A 27,937-nucleotide genomic window follows, 5' to 3' on the forward strand; every position below is an offset into this window, starting at 1 on the left:
TTAATTATTTATTTTCGCTTTATTGTTTTGCATTCCAATCCTTGTGGTGGCGGTAATGTTCCTTCGTGTGCCAGCTGCTAAGGTCCTTCTCCAACTAACCCCCAAAGAAGACGAAGAAGAAGAGAAACAACAAGCGTGCGGTGCCGTTCATCCTTGTGCGCTTTAAGACCTTTATTGTGTGGAACATCAGTGTGGAAAATAACTTTTACTGAAGAGCTCCAAACGACTCGCAACAGAAATCTGGTTAGAAGAGCCACGATAAACATGTCGACCTCAGCGACGAAAGTTAGTCGGAAGGACAATTCGAATCACGACGGAGCGGACGAAACCTCCGGTAAGGATGATGAGGAATGGCGGTAACGCCATTTTCATTTGTTTAGTCGTGCTCTGGTTGTTTTCAGCGTGGGGGAGTGCAGCGTCAAAATGATGCATTTGTATGCATAACTGTTGTAATTTAGGTGCTTCTGTGTGTAGATACGGTGGCATAATGTTGGTAGAACTGTTCAGAAATATCGCTTGCTAGCGCGTGCTAACTTATTAGCCAGCGTGACTGCTAATTAGCTGTTACATTAGCTATTAGTCTACGTGAACGGCGCCGGTGTTTTTGATGTCCGTATAGGATGAATTTGAGCTGATGTGGTGATTCTCTAACCAGTTAAATTTCTAAGGGTGAAAAGTGTCGTTGAATTCACTTTTAGGTGAGCCTTTGTTTGCTATATTGTTAGCTGAGACGATCTCCGTTTGCTACCAGGCATGAAAGGCCGAGCGACGATCGCGTTAGCTTGATGCTCCAACCAGCTTAGCTTTGCGTGATCAAAGTAAACAAGCTGGATCGCTTTTATTTGGCTATTGGTTGGCACCTATGCTGTTTCTGTGGTTGTATAGGTTGTATTCAGAGCCATCTGTTTTTTTGTGTGTGCTAACAGCGTTTCGCAGCCAGTCGAGCCTCCTGTTCAAACCAGGCCGCCTTTAGTGGCAACAGGAAACACCAGTCTGCAGGAGGGACAGGGTCTGTGGATCCCAGCCCCTTCATTTTAAGTCAGCGTGAGAGACAGGGACTGTGGCTTAAAAGGCCCATCACTTTAACAGCCTGAAGGCGGGACAGGGTCTGTGGATCACAACCTGCAGGAGGGACAGGATCTCTATCACAGCCACATCACTTTAACCACCTCAGTTTTGCTATATTTTCAGTAATTCCTCTTTTAAGGTACTTAAAATTTTTGTTTTATTTTTTCCATTATTTATTGTATAATGCTCATATGTTGCATATCAAATGCTCATGTGTTGCATACCAATCTCAGCTTTCAGAATAGGGCTCTCTTTGCACTGGCACTGATGACTTGATCCGCACGGTATCCTCTGGTGTTAACCGTAGACTGGCGGGCATACGTCAGCGCAGTCTCGTTTGAACCCTGTAATGTTGGTAAGTGTTAGTCTACGCGGCTAACCAGAGTAACTACGTCCTCTCACCTGCACAGCTGCCTCGACACCTTTGAGCTCCTTGTCATGAACAAACTGTAACACACATCAACTATCCACTGCATTGTCACTTTTTCTTTGTATTTTCACTTGTTAATGTGTAATTTGCCCAAAATGTCAGAGAAAGTACTGTGTTTCTGTCCCCAGAAGTAGAGAAATTACATCATGTGTGTCATATTTTACCCCTTTAGCGTCCATCCTCAAACGAGACTACGCTGCCCAATTAAAGCTGAACATTTGGCCATTTGGCTGTGCATACACACAACTATTAATCTACGTTACACAGCGCATCATGTGGGGAAATAGACAGGGGTAAAAAGGGGCTAATGCCGAAAAGATGATATGGGTTGACTATTGGTACATTCATTTGTTGGATTACAAAATATAAGTTTCTCAGAGCCATCCCTAAGGAGTGGAATCGTAATGCAGCACCGGGTTGTCACAGTCTCAGCGCCATCATGCCTAGTTTCAACTTTAGGATGTTCACTTTCTGTTTTCTCAAGTAATTTTGCTTAAATTGGTCTGGTTAACTGTTACTCAAAACATAAAGAGCTGTTATTGGTGGAATTTTGTAAAGGAGACATCTCTCATCTGGGTTACTGTCACTCAAAAAAAATAAAGTGCAGTTTTTAGTGGACTATCTGACATCACTCAAAGGTTTAAGAGTACCGCTCCTAGGACGAAACTTCACAAACACCTTCAGCTGACTATTTGCAGAAATCATGGCAAAGCACAAGTGGGACCCAAAGCCAGCAGATCAGAGGACTATTTTGTCTTGTTTTTGTTCCATTTCTGGTGGGACCTACCATTTTTGAAACTGAGAACCATCGGAGCCTTCAGGGCACTGTGGTCAACAACCTCATTGTCAATGAGGGGGGGTGGGGGGAGGAATGAGCAGACAAAAGAAATGCTCACTATGAATAAAGACGTTTTCATCAAGAAAACAGCTCAAAATTAGAGGTGCGCCGATCACTGAAATTTTGATCTGTCGATACCGATCAAGGCCGATACCGATCAAGTACATATTTGGTTCATGCCCAAAATAAGAATATAGGTCTAAGGTATAGGACTATTTTTGCATTAAAACTTAATGATGAAAACAAAAACATGCATTCAAATAAAGACACTAGAATAAACTGCCAACTTTTGTTTTATTACACTGACTTTGTTCTACCAGCAAGCTTTTTTTTCCATGTTTCATGTTGCTCAGGTTACAGCCTACAGAGAATATGTTGAGAATGTAAAATACAGCCCTCATTCTATGGGGTTAAAATCGTCTCAATATTTGTAAATGCACGCAGGGTGATCTACAAATAATCATTGATTTGCAGATGTGTTCAGATATCCACAAATGCAAATTTCATATTTGTAACTTGTAAATTGGTCTTTGCAAATAATGTATTTGCAAATATAAAACTTAATTTGTAAAAAAAAAAAAAAAAAAATTACATTTGTAAAACTGGAAATTGTATATGTGAATTTAGTTTCAGCATTTGTGGATCACCAATTAAATGCAATCATCCTTTTCCTCTGTGACGTAATTTTTAGACATTCTTTTCGCGAAATCCACAGATCCACAAATCAAATCAGTTTTATTTATATAGCGCCAAATCACAACAAACAGTTGCCCCAAGGCGCTTTATATTGTAAGGCAAAGCCATACAATAATTACGGAAAAACCCCAATGGTCTAAACGACCCCCTGTGAGCAAGCACTTGGCGACAGTGGGAAGGAAAAACTCCCATTAAACAGGAAGAAACCTCCAGCAGAACCAGGCTCAGGGAGGGGCAGTCTTCTGCTGGGACTGGTTGGGGCTGAGGGGAGAGAATCAGGAAAAAGACATGCTGTGGAAGACAGCAGAGATCAATCACTAATGATTAAATGCAGAGTGGTGCATACAGAGCAAAAAGAGAAGGAAACACACTCAGTGCATCATGGGAACCCCCCCAGCAGTCTAAGTCTATAGCAGCATAATTAAGGGATGGTTCAGGGTCACCTGATCCAGCCCTGACTATAAGCTTTAGCAAAAAGGAAAGTTTTAAGCCTAATCTTAAAAGTAGAGAGGGTGTCTGTCTCCCTGATCCGAATTGGGAGCTGGTTCCACAGGAGAGGAGCCTGAAAGCTGAAGGCTCTGCCTCCCATTCTACTCTTAAAAACCCTAGGAACTACAAGCCTGCAGTCTGAGAGCGAAGCGCTCTATTGGGGTGATATGGTACTAAGAGGTCCCTAAGATAAGATGGGACCTGATTATTCAAAACCTTATAAGTAAGAAGAAGAATTTTTAAATTCTATTCTAGAATTAACAGGAAGCCAATGAAGAGAGGCCAATATGGGTGAAATATGCTCTCTCCTTCTAGTCCCCGTCAGTACTCTAGCTGCAGCATTTTGAATTAACTGAAGGCCTTTCAGGGAACTTTTAGGACAACCTGATAATAATGAATTACAATAGTCCAGCCTAGAGGAAATAAATGCATGAATTAGTTTTTCAGCATCACTCTGAGACAAGACCTTTCTAATTTTAGAGATATTGCGCAAATGCAAAAAAAGCAGTCCTACATATTTGCTTAATATGCGCATTGAAGGACATATCCTGATCAAAAATGACTCCAAGATTTCTCACAGTATTACTAGAGGTCAGGGTAATGCCATCCAGAGTAAGGATCTGGTTAGACACCATGTTTCTAAGATTTGTGGGGCCAAGTACAGTAACTTCAGTTTTATCTGAATTTAAAAGCAGGAAATTAGAGGTCATCCATGTCTTTGTCTGTAAGACATTCCTGCAGTTTAACTAATTGGTGTGTGTCCTCTGGCTTCATGGATAGATAATGCTGGGTATCATCTGCGTAACAATGAAAATTTAAGCAATGCTTTCTAATAATACTGTCTAAGGGAAGCATGTATAAAGTGAATAAAATTGGTCCTAGCACAGAACCTTGTGGAACTCCATAATTAACCTTAGTCTGTGAAGAAGACTCCCCATTTACATGAACAAATTGTAATCTATTAGATAAATACGATTCAAACCACCGCAGCGCAGTGCCTTTAATACCTATGGCGTGCTCCAATCTCTGTAATAAAGTTTTATGGTCAACAGTATCAAAAGCAGCACTGAGGTCTAACAGGACAAGCACAGAGATGAGTCCACTGTCTGAGGCCATAAGAAGATCATTTGTAACCTTCACTAATGCTGTTTCTGTACCATGATGATTTCTGAAACCTAACTGAAACTCTTCAAATAGACCATTCCTCTACAGATGATCAGTTAGCTGTTTTACAACTACCCTTTCAAGAATTTTTGAGAGAAAAGGAAGGTTGGAGATTGGCCTATAATTAGCTAAGATAGCTGGGTCAAGTGATGGCTTTTTAAGTAATGGTTTAATTACTGCCACCTTAAAAGCCTTAAAGATAGATTGATCATATTTAACATTGATGCATTAATTAATGGTAGCGCTTCCTTGAGCAGCCTGGTAGGAATGGGGTCTAATAGACATGTTGATGGTTTGGAGGAAGTGACTAATGAAAATAACTCCGACAGAACAATCGGAGAGAAAGAGTCTAACCAAGTACCAGCATTACTGAAAGCAGCCAAAGATAACGATATGTCTTTGGGATGGTTATGAGTAATTTTTTCTCTAATAGTTAAAATTTTATTAGCAAAGAAAGTCATGAAGTCATTACTAGTTAAAGTTAAAGGAATACTCGGCTCAATAGAGCTCTGACTCTGTCAGCCTGGCTACAGTGCTGAAAAGAAACCTGGGGTTGTTCTTATTTTCTTCAATTAGTGATGAGTAGTAAGATGTCCTAGCTTTACGGAGGGCTTTTTTTTAATAGAGCAACAGACTCTTTTTCCAGGCTAAGTGAAGATCTTCTAAATTAGTGAGACGCCATTTCCTCTCCAAGGAAATGCAAGGGTTTTTCTAAACCGGGAAATTGGGGTGCTGCGCCGCACCCCACCCCCTTGCCATAATCCAGATACTGTATTTTTTACAAAAAAAAGTTATTCTTGGCATACAGCCTTCCACTTGGCAATTGATTCTTCCATAAATGCATAACCTTGATGCCAGGAAATAGCAAGCCCATTCGTAATAACCGACATATTTTTCCCCAAAATACTAAAAACGTAGCAAAATGATGATAAAAATGTGTAAACGTCCTATTTCATGCAGCTCCCATACTGTGTTGTTGTTCTGGTTCTTCAAGAAGGCTCAGAATGCTCGATTTTGACATCATGTTTTCGCCTCAGTGTTGTTTTTCAATGCGAGGATCTTATTCTCAACAGCACAGCTATCCAGGTTTGGGAAAGAATCACACTGTTTGCACAAGTCGGTGAACCCAGCAGTACATCCAACCATCACTGGAGCCCCATTAGTGGTAATGGAAATGAGTTTGAAGAGAGGGAACTGGCTCTTAACAAATTAACAAACCATTTCTTCATAGCTGCACATCCTGAATAGCAGAGATAGTCTCCTTTCAACTTTTTTTTTTTTTTTTTTTTAATCTGCGAAGAGCACCTCTGCAGCTTCCATGCACACTTCTTTCACAATCTCACCATCCTTGAAATATTTCTTTCCTTTTGGAAGAACACGGCTGACACGATAAGAATCTATGTTTGCAGCCTTACTTGTGGTATTTGGCCTGGTAAAAACACCTTATTGTGCTGCTAGCTGGCTTTTCAAACCCTGCACTTTTCGGGAGCGAAGAGGTGATTGTACGCTTGCTTGCTCTCCACTGTAACTCCTCACAACCGCTTAACCCTGTACGATGTCTATTAGATAATAAACCGACCCTTTTATTATTTTTTTTAACTATATGGATTTGAATGACGTTCGATTACACCAATCATGCTTGAACCCTCGTGCGCATGTGTGAGTTTTTTCACGCGTCGGTGACGTCATTTCCCTGTGGGCAGGCCTTGAGTGAGATGTGGTCCCGCCCTCTCGGCTGAATTCCTTTGTTTCACACGCTGCTCGAGACGGCGCGCGTTGCTTTATCAAAATTTTTTCTGGACCTGTGAGGAATATCCGAGTGGACACTATTCGAGAAATTAAGCTGGTTTTCGGTGAAAAGTTTAACGGCTGATGAGAGATTATGGGGTGTTTCTGTCGCTGTAAGGACTTCCCACGGAGCAGGATGTCGTGCAGTGCTTCCAGGCGCCGTCGTCGGCCTGTTTCGACCTGAAAACATCCTAATTTAAGGCTTAATTCACCCAGGACGTCGTGAGAGAACAGAAGATTCAGAAGAGGCCGGCATGAGGACTTTATGCGGACATTCCAGTGTTTAAGGACATTTTGTAATGAAAGACGTGCGCGCAAATTCGCCGAGTCGTTTCCGTGACGACTCGGCAAATCTGTGTGCGCCGTGACAGGAAAAACACCTCCGTGTTGAAAACCATTTGTAAAATTCAGGCGGCTTTTGATGGCTTTCAACAAGTGAGTAACTGAGAAATTGTTTAACAGCTTGGGCATGTTCCAACTTGCCCGTTAAGGTTTTTAATGGAGGTGTTTTTCCTGTCGCGACCCCCCGCGGTCGGGTCCGGCCCGACATGCAACTCTGCCCGCACGTTCTTTCATTCCAAAATGTCCGTTAACAATGGAATGTCTGAATAAACTCCTCATGCCGACTTCTTCTGAAAGTTTTCTGTTCTCTGACGACTTACTGGGTCAACAGAGCCTGAAATGTGGAAGTTTTCAACTTGAAATGGTGAGACGCTGCCGCCTCGAAGCGCAGATCGCCGTCAGGTGCCGTGGGCCGTCCTTACGGCGACACTACCAGACCAAAATCTCTCATCAGCCGTTAAAATTTTTACCGAAAACCAGCTGAATTTATCGAATGGTGTCCACTCAGTTGTGCCTTACAGTTTTGAAAAAATTTTGATCGAACAAAGCAGCAGTCTCTGAGCCATTCCTAAACAATGAAAAAAACGACGAGAGGGTGGGCGACTCCTCACTCAGACTGCCCACAGGCGAATGACGTAACCGACAGGCATGAAAAAACTCTCGCATGGCCACGAGGGTTCAAGCATGTCTGATGTAATCACACGTGATTCAAATCCATATGGTTTTTGAAAAAAATAATAAGGTCGGATATTTTTCTAATAGACCTCGTATATGTGCAAATAGAAGGAACCACGTGAGATTTAAAAAAAAAAATAAAATGTTTCCCTCCCATGCGATTGACTGGAAGTCAGCCTGCAATCAACCGATTGCACACACCAGTGCTAGAACTTGTCCTCCATCTGAATAAAAGAAAGAAGAGAAAAAAGTGTCCTCTGGCCACCCTGAGTGAAAACAAGGGAGAAGCTAAAGGGACTTTTATTTATTTATTTTTTTTTATATTCACCACGGATGTACTGCTATTCTCTATTTGGAGCTGTTATTTTAACTGTGCTAACACAGCCAGAGGACATGCACAGACTTTGAAAAAAGAAAAGCATAAATATGTTTGAAAAACTCACCACAGATGTACTAGTCTTGTTTGTTATGTCGCCACTGTGCTGTGAGACAGAGAGGTGGTTCAAATTGCTTGTCCCCATCCCCAAGAAAGTAAATTGCCAGGAGGAGGGACAGAGTATGTGGATCACAGTGCTGTCACTTTAACACAAAGTGGCCTCCAGTCAAAATGGCAACACTTCACTAGGGAAAAACAACAAACAGGAAAATGATGTAACATGTTGAATATTTTTACAGTATACTTAAAAATCTATCCACTTTCTATACCTGCTTACTCAAATCAAGGATCATGTGGAGGCTGGAGCCTCCATACTTACAAAAAAGAATAAATAACAATATTGAAAAATGTAATTTATAACTGGGAATGCCAAAAATATATTAGAAATCTTTGAAATTAAAACAGTAGATGCTAAAAAAGTAGATGCTTATGCACATACAACACTACAGACGATAGCCTTCAAAGGTAAAATTTTAGATATTTGTGCACATTCCTGAGTCATCCAGCAGGTGGCAGACAATGTTGCTTCTTTTTTTTTTTAAGTTCCATGACAAAAAAAAAAGGTGACGCAAGCTCCTGTTTATATATATATATATATATATATATATATATATATATATATATATATATATATATATATATATATATATATATATATATATATATATATATATATACGTTTAATGACACCCCCCCTCGAACTGCCACCTTATTGTGGTGGGGGAGTTTGCGTACCCGGATGATCCTAGGAGCTATGTTGTTGGGGGTGTCGTGCCCCTGGTAGGGTCTCCCATAGCAAACAGGTCCTAGGTGACGGGCCAGACTAAGGGCAGTTCAGAAGCTCCCATGACCGACACGAAATTAAGGACCGAGACATCGCCTGGTATGGCGGAGCCGATGCCCCACCCTGGAGCCAGGCCTGGGGTTTGGGCTCGCACGCGAGCGCCTGGCGGACGGGCCTTAGCCCACGGGGCCCGGCCAGGCTCAGCTTCAAAGAGCAATGTGGGCAAGCCCTCCTGTGAGCTCACCACCTGCAGAGGGGGCCATGGGGGTCGGGTGCAGAGACTACTGGGTGGCAGTCGAGTGCGGGTGGTCCGGCGGCGTTGTCCACGCTCACAGCCTCTGGCTGTTGGGACGTGGAACGTCACCTCACTGGGGGGAAGGAGCCTGAGCTTGTGCGGGAGGTTGAGAGGTACCGACTAGAGATAGTCAGGCTCACCTCCACGCACAGCTTTGGCTCTGGTACCCAACTCCTGGAGAGGGGCTGGACGCTCCACTTTTCTGGCATTGCTCACAGGGAGAGGCGGCGAGCTGGGGTAGCATTGCTTATTGCTCCCCAGCTCAGTCGCCATGTGTTGGAGTTCACCCCAGTGAACGACAGGGTCACGGAGGTCACAGAGGAGGACTATCGGTCAGCCTCGAAGAAATTCTGGCAAACCGTCCGACGCCTCAGGAAGCAGAGGCAGCTCTCCGCCAACACTGTCTGTAGTGCGGGTGGGGAGTTGTTGACCTTGACTGGGGATGTTGTCGGCCGGTGGAAGGAATACTTCGAGGATCTTCTCAATCCCATCGTCACGTCTTCCAAAGAGGAAGCAGAGACTGGGGACTCAGAGACAAACTCGTCCATCACCCAGGCCGAAGTCACTGAGGTGGTCAGAAAGCTCCTTGGTGGCAAGGCTCATGGGGTGGACGAAATCTGTCCTGAGTACCTTAAGTCTCTGGATATTATGGGACTGTCCTGGTTGACACATCTCTGCAACATAGCGTGGCGGTCGGGGACAGTGCCCCTGGATTGGCAGACTGGGGTGGTGGTCCCTTTGTTTAAGAAGGGGGACCGGAGGATGTGTTCCAACTACAGGGGGATCACACTCCTCAGCCTCCCCGGTAAGGTCTATTCCAGGGTACTGGAGAGGAGAATTCGAACGATAGTCAAACCTCTGATTCAGGAGGAGCAGTGTGGTTTTCGTCCTGGTCGCGGCACACTGTTCATGGGAGTTCGCCCAACCATTCCACATGTGCTTTGTGGATCTGGAGAAGGCCTTTGACCGTGTTCCTCGAGGCACCCTGTGGGGGGTGCTCCAGGAGTACGGGGTCCGGGGTCCATTGCTAAGGGCTATCCGGTCCCTGTACAGCCGCAGCAGGAGCTTGGTTTGCATTGCCGGCAGTAAGTCAAACCTGTTTCCAGTCCATGTTGGCCTCCGCCAGGGCTGCCCTTTGTCGCCAGTTCTGTTCATTACCGTTATGGACAGAATTTCTAGGTGCAGCCAGGGTGTTGAGGGGGTCCGGTTTGGGAACCACAGAATCTCATCTCTGCTGTTTGTGGATGATGTAGTCCTGTTGGCTTTGTCAAACCAGGACCTTCAGCGTGCACTGGGGTGGTTTGCAGCCGAGTGTGAAGCGTCCAGGATGAAGATCAGCACCTCCAAATCCAAGGCCATGGTTCTTGACCGGAAAAAGGTGCCTTGCCTTCTTCAGGTCGGTGGGGTGTCTTTGCCTCAAGTGGAGGAGTTTAAGTATCACGGGGTCTTGTTCACGAGTGAGGGACGGATGGAGCGCGAGATTGATCGACGGATCGGTGCAGCATCTGCAGTGATGTGGTCGCTATATCGGACTGTCGTGGTGAAGAGAGAGGTGAGCAGAGGGGCAAGGCTCTCGATTTACCGATCGATCTACGTTCCGACCCTCACCTACGGTCATGAGATTTGGCTCATGACCGAAAGAACAAGATCGTGAGTACAAGCGGCCGAGATGAGTTTCCTCCGCAGGGTGGCTCGCGCTCCCTTAGAGATAGGGTGAGGAGCTCGGTCACTCGGGAGGAGCTCGGAGTCAAGCCGCTGCTCCTCCACGTCGAAAGGAGCAAGCTGAGGTGGCTCGGGCATCTTGTCCGGATGCTCCCTGGACGCCTTGCTGGAGAGGTGTTCCGGGCACGTTCCATTGGGAGGAGGCCCCGGGGAAGACCCAGGACACGCCAGGACAAAGCATAGACATTATAAAGAAAAGACAGCACTCTCTCCCTCTGTCTCTCTCCTTCTCCAAGAAATTAACTCTTTAGAATGCTGAAACACGCAAATGTAAAAGAATGAAATAAATGTGATTAATGATGTACATGTAAACGGGGCCATTGTTGGGTCAGTGGCTGAAGTTTCATCTATTAAACCCCAGATGGCACACCTGCCCCGAGTATATGATCAGTTTTAAAGAGCGCATTTCCAAAATGCCACAAGAAACCACCAAAAAATAAATAAAAGTACTTAATTTACTCATATTTGGAGTTGGTCTGTGTAAATCGTTGTACCCTTCTTCCCAGCTCCTTTTGTCTTTATGCTCCCTGGCAAAAAATAAATAAATCTTTGTATTCTTTAATGCGGTGCTTTTTCGATTAAGTTCGCTGTATTGTATGTCACGACGGAGCTTCCACCTCTCAGTACAGCAGCTTTGCAAACATTGCACGTTGCTGCCTTGCTTTGCGGTGTTGCTCATAGGGCCTGACCGATACGGAGTTTTTGAGGCCGATGCCGATAATGATATTTGGATGAAAAAAAAATGCAGATAATTGATAAATCGGCCGATATTATTTATCATTTATTTTATTTATTTTGTTATTTATTTATTATTTACAGCACTCCTTTATTTTTCTATTCTGCAACTTTCAAGAACAAAAAACTTTCAACTTTAGTGCAAGCAGAGGTTGGTTTTAGGGCTGGTAGGACATTTTTAACAAGAAAACATGGACCCTGATATAACGTGAGGAAACTATCATATTTGTAACAGTAAAATAAGATTCTTTTCACAATACCCCGTAGTATGTTTGTGCAATTTTCGAGAACAGTAACAAAGAACTGTCTAGTACAATAAAAATGTGTGCAAAGTTGCATTAATCTCTAAGTAAAAGATAAATAACATTACAAAAAATCGGAAAACTAGTATCGGAAAACTCCACCGGTTGTATCGTAAATTTCTGATCCATGAATTACATTGGTGTCTGAACCCAATACCAATACTGGATCGGCCCCATCCCTAGTTTTGATCAGATTTTTCATCTATTCATTAACATGATGCACAGCGGATTTATCAATGCAGCTTTTGAAGAAAAGCTGCTGCACTCCAAGGTCCAGTTTTTTTACAGGCTGCGTTCACGTGCACTGACTGATGATTTCACCAACCGCTGGTGCCTAAGGTCTGGCAAAAAGCCCTGAAACTCATAATGATGTGAATTTTGTTTTTCTTTTTTTTACCCAGGAAAACAGGGAGGGAACACCCTAAATTTGAAAATTTGCCTGATCATGCTAAGACTCATCATGGTGGTGCAATGCCATTGTGCATTTGCGTAATATTTAACTTCAATTTAACTCAAATACTGGCTCTTAGAATAGATTCAATTCAATTTCAATTCAATTTTTTTTTTTATATAGCGCCAAATCACAACAAACAGTTGCCCCAAGGCGCTTTATATTGTAAGGCAAGGCCATACAATAATTATGTAAAACCCCAACGGTCAAAACGACTTCCTGTGAGCAAGCACTTGGCTACAGTGGGAAGGAAAAACTCCCTTTTAACAGGAAGAAACCTCCAGCAGAACCAGGCTCAGGGAGGGGCAGTCTTCTGCTGGGACTGGTTGGGGCTGAGGGAGAGAACCAGGAAAAAGACATGCTGTGGAGGGGAGCAGAGATCGATCACTAATGATTAAATGCAGAGTGGTGCATACAGAGCAAAAAGAGAAAGAAACAGTGCATCATGGGAACCCCCCAGCAGTCTATGTCTATAGCAGCATAACTAAGGGATGGTTCAGGGTCACCTGATCCAGCCCTAACTATAAGCTTTAGCAAAAAGGAAAGTTTTAAGCCTAATCTTAAAAGTAGAGAGGATAGATAAAAAAAAAAAAAATACAAATCTTGCATAATTTTTCCCCCGCATTTCACAAGCGCTTTGTCTGAGAAGAACCCATCATATGGAGAAAATGGCCTATTGGTTAAGGCACTGAGGGGCCATTGACATTTACTGCCCTTCATTGCTCTTAATCAATCAATCAATCAATCAATTTTTTTTATATAGCGCCAAATCACAACAAACAGTTGCCCCAAGGCGCCTCATATTGTAAGGCAAGGCCATACAATAATTATGTAAAACCCCAACGGTCAAAACGACCCCCTGTGAGCAAGCACTTGGCTACAGTGGGAAGGAAAAACTCCCTTTTAACAGGAAGAAACCTCCAGCAGAACCAGGCTCAGGGAGGGGCAGTCTTCTGCTGGGACTGGTTGGGGCTGAGGGAGAAAGGATGTATCTTAGATCCATCTTAGAAAGGATGTATGTGAATTTTTATGCAATATTTTCATTATATCGTACAACAATAATATTGTGGTATTCTCTGTGCCAGTATATCATCCTAGGTGAACTAGAGTGCCTTAATTGAGAGAATGGCGTTAACTCATAACATGGCGCCATTTTGGTTCCAACTGCGCTGAACTACTGAATGAACTTTTAATGTTTTCAACTTTTTAAAAAATAATTTAACCACTTACAGCAACATATTCAGGTACAGGTGCTATCAAAATAAATATAAAAATAGTTAAGCTATCAGATTTACATAAATTTACAATTTATGATTTTATTTAGTTAATTTAAAGCCTGATTTATGCTTCTGCAGCTCTGTAACTCTCATGTGAGTGAAAATCCATTATATACGCTGTTTATTACATGGAAAACAATACAAAAACTTTGGGACTTTTTTGACAGGTGACTGTGAATATCTGGTTTATACGATGACAGTTTAGGTGAGTTACTGTACATTAGGGCTGAAACAATTAGTCGAGTAACTCGAATAATTCGATTACAAAAAATGTTTGAGGTAAATTCTGTGCCTCGAAGCTTTGTTTAATATTGTAGTACATATGCCAGGCCTGTGTGTGGCGCTGCAACGTCCACAGAAAAAAAAACACGAAGACTGGAGCATAACAGCTAATCAAATTAGCAACGATAGCTACCGCTTTCCAACATGACACATAGAGTAAAATAAAGCCTTTTAAGCGAAAGATGGTCCACGCTGATCATCTGAAATAGACTTACTGTGCATTTAAAGCGAAGCAGTGTGTTTGTCTATTTTTAAAAAACACACGGTCTGCTCTACATGGGGAGGGACTATTGACCCGAAGCCCAACCGCTGTCTCTCTGCCCAGTGTGAGGAGCTGTCACAGCTCTGTCCCCGGTCACTGTTTCTTCTGTGTTTCCCTCAGACTCACACTGTTTGACTTTTTAATTTTTGCTTTTTTGGGCAACACACAGCACTTCACAAACACGGTAACTTTAATAAAATAATAATAAAAAAAAAACTGACTGCGAGGCTTCATGTTCAACCTCCATCTGAAATGCATCTGCTGAATTGCAGAGAAAAGGATAAAAAAAAAAAAATCATGCAGGGACCCAGTCCACCAACTTTTATTTAAAAAAAAAAAAAAAAAAAAAAAATTAAAAATGGTTACATTTTACAAGTTGGAGAAAACAAAACAGAAAGCCACATCCCATCGCCATTTCAGCAGAATGCTGACACTTTGGCGCAGTGACATTGTGTCATTGCTTTGGAAGAGCGCAGGACTGTTGATGTTGTTTAAAAACGTAGAAGTGCTTTTTATCCAATGACTCAATTAATTGCCAGAATAATCAATAGAATACTCGATTACTAAAGTAATCAATAGCTGCAGCCCTACGGTACATGGGACTGAACAATAAATTTACCTCGCAAAGATTTGATGATGAAGTCGCTTCCATCCCACACGGCTGACTTGATTTTCCCAAATTTTTCTGCTGTTCAGATCTGAAGGGAATCTGTACATCTTGAAACCCTTGCTGTGTCTTTGTGCATCCAAATGCACAACAACCCAGCATTTTCAGCGAATAAATAAATAAAATAGCTGGATTTACATGCAGACAGATTAACAGCAAGCGCCATTTTGGAACCAAGATGGCACCACGAGTAACGTGACCCCCCCTTCAATTAAGGCACACTAACATGAACATGAAGTGAGCATTAGCCTGTAAACACTATAAAGCTGTTGAATGGACTCTGCTTCCATAATTCATAAAACCCATTAGAGGCTTGGTCAGCTTGTATATTGTGCCATATGATGCCACTTTTATTCCACTAATTTAACTGTTTCCTTTTGCAGAGAAAGAGCAACAGGAAGCAATTGAACACATTGATGAAGTACAGAATGAAATTGACAGGTGAGTAGTTGTGTTGTTCATCAACAGTAGGATGTGCTGTCATGTTGAATGGTTTTACATTATTTTGTGTGTGTGTATCTGCCAGACTGAACGAACAGGCAAGTGAAGAAATTTTAAAGGTAGAGCAGAAGTACAACAAATTACGCCAGCCATTCTTTCAGAAACGATCAGAACTCATAGCCAAAATCCCCAACTTCTGGGTTACAACATTTGTCAACCACCCACAAGGTAAAGTACTTCATTCTTTGTATTTGTCCTTGTCATGTATGCTTGATGCCTGATTTTGTCAACCGTAAATTGGAGGAGAACAAAAACTTTAAAGCTGCGTAAAGTGTCTTAAAAAAAACTGAGCCACGGGAATGTGATCGAAACTCAAACCGAAAATGGTCTAGCCGCAAATGGTTGAAGCCCCCACAGGGGGGTCGCCCCCATGAAAATTGTGAAAAAATAGACTCTAAATGATGCATTCTCACTAGAGTGTGTATGATGTAATTGATGTGTGATGTAAGTTTGGTTGCACTCCAAGCAATAAATAAAATCTTACAGATTTTATTCAAATTTATTGGAATAAAAAAATCCCAAAAATTATATAAAAGTTTATTTTTCCCATCTAAATGCTGTAGTACAACAACAGGGAGTTCGTTGATGTGTGATGTTTGGTTGCTCTACAAGCAATAAATAAAAAGTTATTGGTTTTTATTCAAATTTATTACAAGAAAAAAAAATCCCTGAAATGATGTAATAACTTATTCCAACGTAATTACTGTTGATGGTCCCTGGGACTCAGTCTGGCTGCCAGCTGCACGTCAAGATCAATGTAATTCATAAAGAACAGAGGACGTCTTATTTTGGGGGGTGAAAAAGGTTTTGGTAAGTTTTAGTTTGGTTGTTTTCTGTATTACAAAATTTGGAAAGAGGTGTGCAGCCAGTACACTCTGAGCGTCGGTCGTAAGCATGGTCAAATGAGTAGGGTTGCATCTGGAAGGTCATCCGCCGTAAAACAAGCCAACATATCCATGCAGAGTACAAATCAAATTTCCATACTGGATTGGTCGAAGCCCAGGTTAACGTTGACCACCACCAATGCCGTTTCCCAGTGGGAATTGGGCTACTGCTGAGTGAAGAGGAGGAGAACATGTCTACTGACAGCGGGAGAAGAGGAAAACTAGAAGGGTGTAAGTGATAGTCAGGACTTTGAATGTTGGCAGTATGACTGGTGAAGGGAAAGAGCTGGCTGATTATGGAGAGGAGAAAGGTAGACATATTATGTGTGGAAGGGAAGTAAGAGCACGGGTATAGGTGGTGGGTTCAAGTTATTGTATCATGGTGTGGATGGGAAGAGAAATCTGGTTGGGGACATTTTAAAGGAAGAGTATGTTAAGTGTGTGTTTGAGGTTAAGCGAGTGTCTGACAGGGTGATGCGTGGGAAGTTGGAAATGAAGGAATGATGAATGTAATTAGTGCATATGCTGCACAGGTAGGTTGCGAGACAGAGAAAGGAGATTTCTGAAGTGAGATGAGGTGGTGGAGTGAACCAAAGCAGGAATTGTGATAGGAGCGGAAGGGAACAGAGGTGATGAGGAAATAATGGGTAGATATGGTATCAAGGACAGGAATGTGGACGGACAGATGGTAGTTGATTTTGCAAAAAGGGTGGAAATGGCTGCGGTGAATACCTGCATTAGGGTATCATAAGCGTGGAGGAAGGTGCATACAGGTGAACAACATTCTTTGTAGGAGCTAGCTAAAAGAAATTGGGGACTGTAAGGTGCTGGCAGGAGAGAGTGTAGCTAGACAGCATAGGATGGTGGCTTGTAGGAAGACTTTAGAGGTGAAGAAGAGCATGAGAGCTCAACAAAGGATCAGATGGTGGAAGCTGAAGGAGGAAGACTTGTGAAATTCAGTGAGAAAGGTGAGAGAGGCACTGGATGAAGGGGAAGCAATTTTGGTCAACTGGAAAAGTACTGCAGATGTGAGGGAGACAGCTAGGAAGGTACTGGGTGTGACATCTGGACAGTGGAAGGAAGAGGAAGACACTTGGTGATGGAATGAAGATGTCCAGAAAAAGTATAAGGAGAAAGTGGTTGGTAAAAAAGAATTGAGATAGTCAGAGAGACAAAGAATGTAGACAGGAACACAAGGAGATATGGTATAAGGTGAAAAGAGAAGAGGCAAAAGCTAAGAAAATGCCATATAACAAGCTGTACTAGAAGTTGAATAGTAAGGAAGGAGAAAAGGATTTGTACTGATTGGCCAGACAAAGGGACAGAGCTGGAAAGGATGTGCAGCAGGTCATGGTGGTAAAAGATGCAGAGGGTAATGTGCTGACGAGTGGGGAGAGTGTGCTGAGAATAGGGAGAACGTAATCGTGACTAGTTGACCAATCGTCACAGCTCTAGTTGCAAAGGTGTAGGGAATATTTTGAGGAGCTGATGGAGAGGGAGAGTGAGAGAGAGAGAGAAAATCAGGAAGTACAAAAGATTAGTAAGGATGAAGTGAGGGCAGCTGTGAAGAGTGGAAAGACAGTTGGTCCAGATGACATTCCAGTGTAGGTATGGAAATGTCTAGGAGAGACGGCAGTAGAGTTTCTAACCAGATTGTTTAATAAACTCTTGGCAAGTGAGAGGATGCCTGAGGAGTGGAGACAAAGTGTGCTGGTTCCTATTTTTTTTAAGAACAAGGGTGATGTGCAGAGCTGCAGAAACTACAGAGGAATAAAGCTGATCAGCCACAGCATGAAGTTATGGGAAAGAGCAGTAGAAGCTAGGCTGTAAAAAACGGGTGAAGACATGTGAGCAGCAACATGGTTTCATGCGGAGAAAGAGCACTAAGTTGCAATGTTTGCTCTGAGAACATTGATTGAGAAGGCCGGAAGATGTTACATTGTGTGCTTGTGGATTTAGAGAAAGCTTATGACAGGGTGCCAAGAAAAGAGTTGTGGTATTGTATGAGGAAGTCTGGGGTGGCAGAGAAGTATGTAAAGGTAGTGCAGGACATGTACAAGGATAGTGTGACAGCGGTGAAATGTGCAGTAGGAATGACAGACTCATTCAAGGTCGAAGTGGGATTACACCAAGGATCAGCTCTGAGTCCTTTCTTGCTTGCAATATGATGGATGAGATCAGACGGGAGTCTCCATGATGGAGTGTGATGTTTGCAGATGATACTGTGATCTGTAGCAAGAGTAGAGAGCAGGTTGAGTCTAGCCTGGGGAGGTGGAGATATGGTCTGCTGAGAAGGGGAATGAAAGTCAGTAGAAGCAAGAGTGAGTATGTGTATTTAAATGAGAGGGAGCCCAGTGGAATAGTGCAGTTACAAGGAGTAGAAGTGGACAAAGTAGATGAGTTTAAATAATTGGGGTCAACTGTTCAAAGTAATGGAGACTGTGGTAGAGAGGTGAAGAAGAGAGTGCAGGCAGAGTGGAGTGGGTGGAGATTTTTTTTTTTTTTTGCTTGCACCCATGGACAGCTCAGGTGGGACGGATTGGAGACGAAGTCAGAGAGGTGAGCTTGAGATGGTTTGGACGTGTGCAGAGCAGTGACTCTGGTTATATAGGGAGAAGGACGCTGAGGATGGAGTCACCAGGCAGGAGGAGAAGAGGGAGGCCCAAGAGGAGGTTTATGGATGTGAGGGAGGACATGCTGGTGGTTTGTGTGACAGAGGAAGTTACAGAGTGCAGGGTGAGATGGGAACGATTGATCTGCTGTGGCGACCCCTAATGGGAGCAGCTGAAAGAAGAAACAAGGCTGTGAAAACACAGCGGACCCGAGAAATTCCGCAGATTTCATCATAGGGAGGAGGGAGGGGGTGTTAGTGTTGTAGTCTGTAATCATGATCGTCACTGAGTTTTTACAGTGCGTATCGCGAAGTGTTCTTTTTTTTTTTTTACCACATTGTGCAAGTTTATAAGTCCCCGGACACCCATCTGTATGACAGATACAAATCATTGTCCTCAGATCTGTGGAAATCTGCGGAGAAAAATGCTTCACTCAAAGCGTGGCTGTTACGGCAGTTGTCGTAAAGCGGGATGCTGAAAGATGCTGAAACTAAAGTAGCATGTGGACATCGCATACTTTTAGAGCTATCAAGTTTTGAAACAAGAATTTTGCGGCATGCCATGGAGTGACATCGGACAGAGGGAAGATGGCCAGAAAGATGGTTTGAAAAAGTTTAATAAGGACAAGAATCCGTGGAATTGTCCCTGGCTTGAAAAAGCTAAAAGAAACTGGAAAAGCAAACTGCATCTTCTCCCCTCAGGAAACTCAGGAAAATAAACATTGTGCTGTTTAAACAGGATTTCAGACAAGATTATGTGACTTTTTTTTTTTTTAATTAATCTAGACTTTCTTTCTTTGGAAAAAAAGAGACTGTCACTTTGAATGGATTTACAGGAATTTACAGAAGAATATAAGTTAGTTTTTTACTATAAGGTATGTTTTTCCATGATTTTCAAAATATTCTCCAAGTTTTAGCTGTGGTTTTTGAAATGCTTTAACAGTCTTTTCAGTTTTCATGAATTTCATGTAGTTTAATTGTTCTGAGTTAATGCAGAATTTGGTTTACAGTTAAAATGAAAATCATTCCAGGTCCTACTTCCATGTCATAGTCTGTTATTTCAACATGATCATTGACAGTTGTTGAATCTAGAATCATATGTACTTCTTTTGAGATTTTTTTTTCTTCCAGGAGATGCTGAAAATGTTCCTTGCATTTCACAACTTTCATGTCACAGCCCTGAAGAAAAGAAGATATAGATGGATAAATAGGAGGGGAGGGGGACCTTTCAAAATTTTGTTTTCTTTGCAGCTTTAAAGTTTTTGTAATCCATGTGTGGTTTTGTTTGTGAAATTCTAAAAGAAACATGTCAACATAGTTAATAATTGTTTCATCAGTAGGAAAAAAAAAAAAAAAAAAACAACCCAATGCATTAATGATGTTGCCTTTGCATCGTGATGGATGCGGCTTTTAGTTTCAGCTCTTCTGGGCGAAGAAGATGAGGAAGCGCTTCATTACTTGTCGAGGGTAGAGGTCACCGAGTTTGAGGATATCAAGTCTGGATACAGAATAGATTTTGTGAGTTTTTATGTTGTACATCAGTTTCATGCTGTCCTGTCAGCTGGAGAGAAGTGGTCTGACATGCTTGTCTTCCTCAGTATTTTGATGAGAATCCATACTTTGAGAACAAAGCACTGTCCAAAGAGTTTCATTTGAATGAGAGTGGGGATCCAGCCTCCAAATCCACTGAAATCAAATGGAAAGCTGGAAAGGTTGGTTTTCATCTTATTTGGTCGATTTGTTTGTGAATGATAAATTCATACCTTGATTGTACAACAGTTCATCTCTGCTTTTTGTGTTGTCTGTCAGCTTTAGTGCAAGAGGTTTAACAAATATCCCATGTTTTATGCAGAGTCTCTCCATATTCAGAGCCCATAAATATTTGGACAAATTAAGGATTACAGCTAATTTTCTTTACATAAGCCTGGATGGATACATGAACATTTTCACATTACTAAATCTGTCTTGGGCTTCATTTACTTTATTGTATTGTGTGGTGGTAAATCTGTATGGAGGAGACTGAGGAGAAATTGTAACATGCAACAAATGGAGATGGGTTATCCTAAATGGAAGATACATTGCTACAGTTTGCTAGAAAATTGGGGGGGGGGGGGGGTATTTATCTGATTGTACGAGGATATCAAACTCAAAGGTAGGCAGGTTTATTCAAAAAAATACTTAATATGTAAATTAACAGGTTGTTGGCATGAAATTATAGTAAAGGTTCAGTAATATAATTTGACACGTGCCTGTTTTTTCTCCATTTTAGTCACATCGATTTTATTTTTATTCTTAGTTACGTAACAGTTTAAGATCCACTGCACAACTTGGAAAAGATCCTACAGTTGAAATTTAGTTCTTTTTAATTTTTCAGTGGCTCCTTTATTGAAATTTTGAGTCTCTTGACATGGAGGATTCCCCGATTAAAGAAATGATATTGACTGTATTTTTGTTTGCCCAGGACCTGACAAAGCGCACAGGTCAAACGCCAAACAAAGCTGGCAAGAAGAGGCAGCACGAGGAGCCCGAGAGCTTCTTCACCTGGTTCACTGATCACTCAGATGCAGGAGCTGATGAGCTCGGAGAGGTGATAAAGGATGACATCTGGCCCAACCCGCTGCAGTACTACTTGGTAAAACCATGTCTGCATTATCTATTGAGCCATTTTCATTAGCGTTGGGTGGTGTAGTAGTCATCACACTGGTGATGACTACTACACCACCCACCACATGGATTGTGTGATACAGTTAACACTGTGAGAAATCAGTTTTTCACCTTGTCATTGTTACCAGGGCAACAAGAACCACTGCCAGGCCAGAAGAACTTTTTTTTTTTTTTCTTTTTTTATGATGCCAGCAATAAAACAATGCAGACAAAGTAACAAAAATAGACAAATTGTTGCAAATGTGTCCATTACATAGAACCGCATCCTTTGGGAGTCCCTTGTCCATTCAGAAAATTTGCCAGGGCACAAAAACGCTTTGCAATTCCTCCAACATTCCTTGTGCCTTGTTTGTTTTGTAAAGAGCCAATTTTTTGGAGTCCATGGAGTCTTGTGTGTCCACTGAGCTTCCTTTGTGTTTCCTCCTCTGTGCCATACTTTGGCAACCAATGGTATTCTTTGAGCATCTGTTCAGTGATGCTTCTGCCTCCTAGTAGACCCCTGAACATTTTATTTTATTTTTTTTTAAGGTGACACTAGCATCTGCTTTGCTACCATATGCGTCTGGCTAAATATCGAAAGGAAGCGCTTTTCTATCACTCTTTACCTAACTATCGAAGACGTAGCATCCTCTGTCTGATTTGATGGACTCTGAAAGCTATTTAGACATGAACCTCAGGCTGCGTCGCTGTCCAAGGGGCTGAAAGAGTCGAGAAAAAAACGCTCAATGGATCTGTGTTGCATTATATCACTGCATGCCAGTGTCGCAGACCAAAAAAAAAGTAAGTCCCTTCGGCTGCTCCCTTGTTTGCACTTGGGGTCGCCACAGCAAATCCAAGGTGGATCTGCATGTTGAATTGGCACAAGTTTTACACCGGATGCCCTTCCTGACGCAACTCCACATTACATGGAGAAATGTGGCAGGGGTGGGATTTGAACCTGGGACCTTCTGAACTGAAACCAAGCGCATTAACCACTTGGCCACCACCCCTGCATGTCGCAGACCAAAAGGTCCTCCCCTAAAAATTGGTCCATCTGCCTTCACTGCGCATGCATCATTTGGGACCACAGCAGCTCGTGTGAGACTGAGTCTCTTCACCCAAAACAATCAAAGGGAATAATGTGATTATTAACCATCAGATGACAAAGTAAAACCTCTTACATCATTCTAAAGTCAGTTTTAAGCAGAAACAGGGCCTTTTTAAGCAGAAACGAGGCGATAATCGGTGAGTCGCTACTGACGCTTTGAAATGACGGCGGTGCAGTCAACATAGCAGCAGCAGCTCATCTGGCTGTGGCGCTCTGATGTGTCCGCTGTCTTTTATTATGAAATAATGCTGAATTTATGTGAAAATGATTGTTGTACAAAAGCTTCAGATATCTGTTGCTGAGATAGATGATGACTGGAGTGCAGTTTTAAGCAGAAAAGAGGTGATAGTCAGTGAACCACGGCTGACACACAGAAATGACGCATGTGCTGTGAAGACAGAGCGGGCCGATTTTTAGTGGGGAGTGTTCGCTCGGCGACATGGTACTCATTACCACAGAGGTCACTCACATCTGATCACATCTCTCTTTACAAAAGCAAAAATTTAAAAGAAAACCTGTTTGTCAAAAGCTTATCCACTCTTTGCTTTTTTTGTAACAGCTGGTCGGCTGGATTTTGTTTGCCGTTGCATTCGCCTGTGGTAGCTTATATTGACGATACAACGCACACTCATCTTCAACCACTTAGTCCTATTAAGGGTTGCGTGGGATGATATAACAGTGCTTTATAATTAACTTTATTCACAGAAATCACAGCAAACAGCCCTGATCATTTGCATTCATTCAGTGTCCGTTGGCTGACCGCGGTGTCGTCTGCACCTCCTTTGAGCATCCTCCAACTTCTGCATCCTTTCTGCGTTTATTTTGAAATGCTCAAAAATTCCGGGTGACCATGGCATCCTGTGTGCTTCCACAGAGCATTCTTTGTATGACTGAGGCGTGCACTGTGCCTTCCTTCACCCTTCTATGGCGTCCTCACCGATTTCCCCCCCCCCGGTCACACAAGGGCCTTCATCCCTGTGTAAGTCGGAGTTTAAATATCCATAATTTTGGAAATAAATTGCATTTTTTTTAGTGCTTTTCAATTTGAATTAGACGCTTAAGGCACTTTACAGTGATGCCTCACATTAATCCACTCGCGCTTGGTGATCCTCTGGTCTCAAGACCCCTACTAAACCACTAGACATCATCTTGATACATAGGCAGCAGATGGAAGCATGACATGGTCTAAAATCTCCTGGCAGTTTTGGACTTGATTTATAAAAAAAAAAAAAAAAAGCTATACAAACATCAGCAGATGTCATTGAAGCCCAGATTTTTACAGACTGTGGGAACTTTATACCAGACTTTCAAGCAACTTGGATTCTGTGCTCCTCCATTCATTCCCCAGACTCTGAGACCTTTATCTGAAAAGAAGACTTTTAACCATTGAGTAATGGTCCAGGGCCTGTATTTATCAAACTTGTCAAAGTGCTGTTTTAGTCTTCAGTGCTGAGAATTTGATGAAATTTACTTCTACTTTCAAACAAGATATGGCAGTGCCTCATGGTGAGGAAGATACTCTATTGATCGATTCCTCCGCGGGATTCTGATCACGGAGAAAATCTACATCCAGAGTCAATCTAGATGTGCCTGCCAACGGGTTCATTTAACATGGGAATGTCATTACACACTGACAAATGCACAGTCCCAGACAATCGGGGTCTGAGGAACTGCTATACCCATCATCCATCTTTACAGCCGTTGGGTTACAAGCCAGCACCTCCTCCGCTGTTGAGGGCTTCTTCTTTCACCAGAGCCCTGTTAGTGGTCTCGTGTTCAGGTTCCTCTTGGCTACCATAGCAGCCACAGGGCACACATGGTCCCCAGTGCATTTCTCCCCTACAGGCAATCCCCTACTTGATCTATTACCCAGGTGTCCCGATGAGGATGAGGGGTTTGATTTCAACGCCCTTTATAAAATTTCTTGAGACTAAGAATCGCTCGTTATTTAAGACTGTTCAAGTGGTCTCTCAGGTGGTTCATAGTTGCCATAGTTGTTGGTTTTGTTTTGAGGACAACAGTCTTTCAACTTTCTTGCTTTATCCTCTGCATTTATTTCATGGGTCACTATTTTATTATTTTTATCAACAATACTGTATCAAATCAAAATGTGATTTGGGGGGAGACTGATGTGCACACACCTTTCAGGAGAGGAAGAATGTTTTTGAAAAGCTTGGTGTGCAAATCAAATCATTTGGGCGGAGCTGGCATGACGTTTTGATGGACAGCATAAAATCTACACTATCAAGCAAAATCTGCTGCATGCTGTTTCCTTATGAAAAGCAGTTGAATGCTTTAAAAAAAACCCTGAATGGACATAATCATTTGTCAGCAATAAGAATAACAATCTGTATGCAATAAATAAACCTTACAGTAAATGGACTGCATTTATATTGCGCTTTTCCATCTCCATCAGATGCTCAAAGCACTTTACAATAATGCCTCGCATTCACCCCAATGTCAGGGTGCTGCCATACAAGGTGTTTACTACACACCGGGAGCAACTAGGGGATTAAGGATCTAACCAGATCCTTACTCTGGATGGCATTACCCTGACCTCTAGTAATACTGTGAGAAATCTTGGAGTCATTTTTGATCAGGATATGTCATTCAAAGCGCATATTAAACAAATATGTAGGACTGCTTTTTTGCATTTACGCAATATCTCTAAAATTAGAAAGGTCTTGTCTCAGAGTGATGCTGAAAAACTAATTCATGCATTTATTTCCTCTAGGCTGGACTATTGTAATTCATTATTATCAGGTTGTCCTAAAAGTTCCCTAAAAAGCCTTCAGTTAATTCAAAATGCTGCAGCTAGAGTACTGACGGGGACTAGAAGGAGAGAGCATATCTCACCCATATTGGCCTCTCTTCATTGGCTTCCTGTTAATTCTAGAATATAATTTAAAATTCTTCTTACTTATAAGGCTTTGAATAATCAGGTCCCATCTTATCTTAGGGACCTCGTAGTACCATATCACCCCAATAGAGCGCTTCGCTCTCAGACTGCAGGCTTACTTGTAGTTCCTAGGGTTTGTAAGAGTAGAATGGGAGGCAGAGCCTTCAGCTTTCAGGCTCCTCTCCTGTGGAACCAGCTCCCAATTCAGATCAGAGAGACGGACACCCTCTCTACTTTTAAGATTAGGCTTAAAACTTTCCTTTTTGCTAAAGCTTATAGTTAGGGCTGGATCAGGTGACCCTGAACCATCCCTTAGTTATGCTGCTATAGACGTAGACTGCTGGGGGGTTCCCATGATGCACTGTTTCTTTCTCTTTTTGCTCTGTATGCACCACTCTGCATTTAATCATTAGTGATCGATCTCTGCTCCCCTCCACAGCATGTCTTTTTCCTGGTTCTCTCCCTCAGCCCCAACCAGTCCCAGCAGAAGACTGCCCCTCCCTGAGCCTGGTTCTGCTGGAGGTTTCTTCCTGTTAAAAGGGAGTTTTTCCTTCCCACTGTAGCCAAGTGCTTGCTCACAGGGGGTCGTTTTGACCGTTGGGGTTTTACATAATTATTGTATGGCCTTGCCTTACAATATAAAGCGCCTTGGGGCAGCTGTTTGTTGTGATTTGGCGCTATATAAAAAAAAAAATTGATTGATTGAATTGATTAAGGACCTTGCCCAAGGGTCCTTAGTGATTTTCCATTCAGGTTGGGATTTGAACCAAGGAACCTTTGGTCTCAAGCCCAATGTTTAACTACTAGACCAGAACCCTGCCCACTTTTTTTTTTTTTTTTTTTTTATCCAACAAACTATGGCTTTGTCAAACATGTAAGTGCCTGTTTAACCTGAAGTTTTACTAGTATAGTGTGTGTGTGTGTGTGTATCTTTGGATGAATCTGAAACCTATTTTGTACATCATTTTGCAGCGATTGCTTCATGCACAATCCAACATTGTGCATGACGTTCTTGTAGCCTCACACCAGTGTAACACTGACTTGTACCATTGAAAGATTATCATGTTTTACCATCTTGTGGCAAACTAGACAAAACGTAATCTATGTTCATGCCAGCTTCTCTACCGCCACAACTCCTTTCTGATGATGATTTAAATTCCTGTTCTCATTTTTATTTTGTATATTTATTTTCTAGCCTGATGTGGTCCTTTACTTTGCCCTGTATTGCTCCTCATTTTGGAGTGGTGAATATGTAGATGTGTGTTAGATTCCTGGTTACTCTACCTGTCTCCTTGGACAAGACACTTAATCTGCATTGTTCCATTCCACACAGCTGTAAGTCATGTTTCATTCACAGAAGTAACATAATCTCTGAATGTTCCCAAGGTCCCTGACATGGAGGACGAGGAAGGTGACGGTGATGATGATGATGAGGAGGAGGAAGGGTTGGAAGATATTGACGAGGGAGAGGAAGAGGAAGATGAAGAAGACGAAGGTGAAGGAGATGATGGAGAGGTGAGGATGCTGCAAAAATGCTGAATGAAGACTTGAGTACCAGCCATTTTTAAATCGGATTTGCTCTGGGCAGGATCACCAAAAAATTCTCACTAATTTTTTTTTAAAGGTGCTGGCAGTATTATTGTTGTTATTGCAGTTGTGTTCAAAATAATAGTGTTTTTAAATAGTGAGTAATGCTCAAAGTCCTTATAATAGCTTTTATTTCCATACACATATCTTGGGGTTACTAATCTTATCAGACAGACATTTAGGTTGTGAAGTCTATCCAAATTACTTAGTAGCTTGGTTAGGCACAACACCACAGTACAATGTATGCATATATGAAGTTTAAAAATGCATTATTAAGCACATAAATGTATTGATATTGCAATACATTTCTGAGGTCCAGCAATATGTATTTGGCTTTGAGAAATGTGTAGCATTGTAAATGTGACTATGTGTGAATATGACAGAATATGCTGGAATTTAAAACCGGTGGACTGACCAGCACTAATTCATGTCTATACTGAATTAACAATTGTCCTCTCTGGTTATAACATGTAATTGTTTCTTAATTTTTCAGGACAATGGTGAGGATGATTAAACTCTGCCACCAGTACCAGTTACCTCTCATCCTAGCCCCTTTCTAATCATCCTCCAGCCGATGGGAGCAAAATTTTTGTTATTTGTTTTTTGTTTTTGGGGGGGAGTGTTTGTAAAGAAAACAGTAAAATGATTTCCTGCGTGTCGTCAGTCTGTCCTCTTTCTCTGCAGTCTTGGCCTGTCTATAATCCCTCTGTAAAGACCGGTCCATCCACAGCAGGTCTGAGTGGGGCGGCTGTGTGGAGGGTCTCACCCATCATCTCCCAACGACATGCTAAACAATAAAATAGAAATAAAAATTTGTAGCATTCTGCATGTCATCCTACGTAGATTTAAAATACGTACCATAGCGATTTCTATGTAAGATATGAAATTACAGTTTCTGTTGAAGTTGTGAGTTCAATTTAAAAAGTAAATAAATAAATAAAAATAAGACATGGTGCAGTGATAATTTAATCATTACATCTTTAGCTACTTCATATATATAT

The 27,937-nt window shown here is 42.1% G+C and overlaps 1 protein-coding gene and 1 long non-coding RNA gene across 2 annotated transcripts; both read left to right on the plus strand.

The window, feature by feature from the left end:
* The first annotated feature begins 96 nt into the window (after window positions 1-96).
* LOC117529002 (protein SET-like) lies at window positions 97-27,860 on the plus strand. Its single transcript, XM_034191694.1, has 8 exons — window positions 97-334; window positions 15,087-15,144; window positions 15,230-15,372; window positions 20,114-20,217; window positions 20,298-20,411; window positions 21,161-21,331; window positions 26,736-26,864; window positions 27,430-27,860. The coding sequence occupies exons 1-8, from the start codon at window positions 265-267 to the stop codon at window positions 27,448-27,450; spliced, it is 810 nt and encodes a 269-aa protein (XP_034047585.1). The 5' UTR covers window positions 97-264; the 3' UTR covers window positions 27,451-27,860.
* Window positions 346-1,426, plus strand: LOC117529026. The gene is made up of 3 exons (XR_004565918.1): window positions 346-818; window positions 927-1,207; window positions 1,302-1,426. It is a non-coding gene; the product is annotated as an uncharacterized LOC117529026 (long non-coding RNA).
* Window positions 27,861-27,937: the final 77 nt, after the last annotated feature.

Source organism: Thalassophryne amazonica, chromosome 17 (assembly GCF_902500255.1).
Source record: "Thalassophryne amazonica chromosome 17, fThaAma1.1, whole genome shotgun sequence".
NCBI lineage: Eukaryota > Metazoa > Chordata > Actinopteri > Batrachoidiformes > Batrachoididae > Thalassophryne > Thalassophryne amazonica.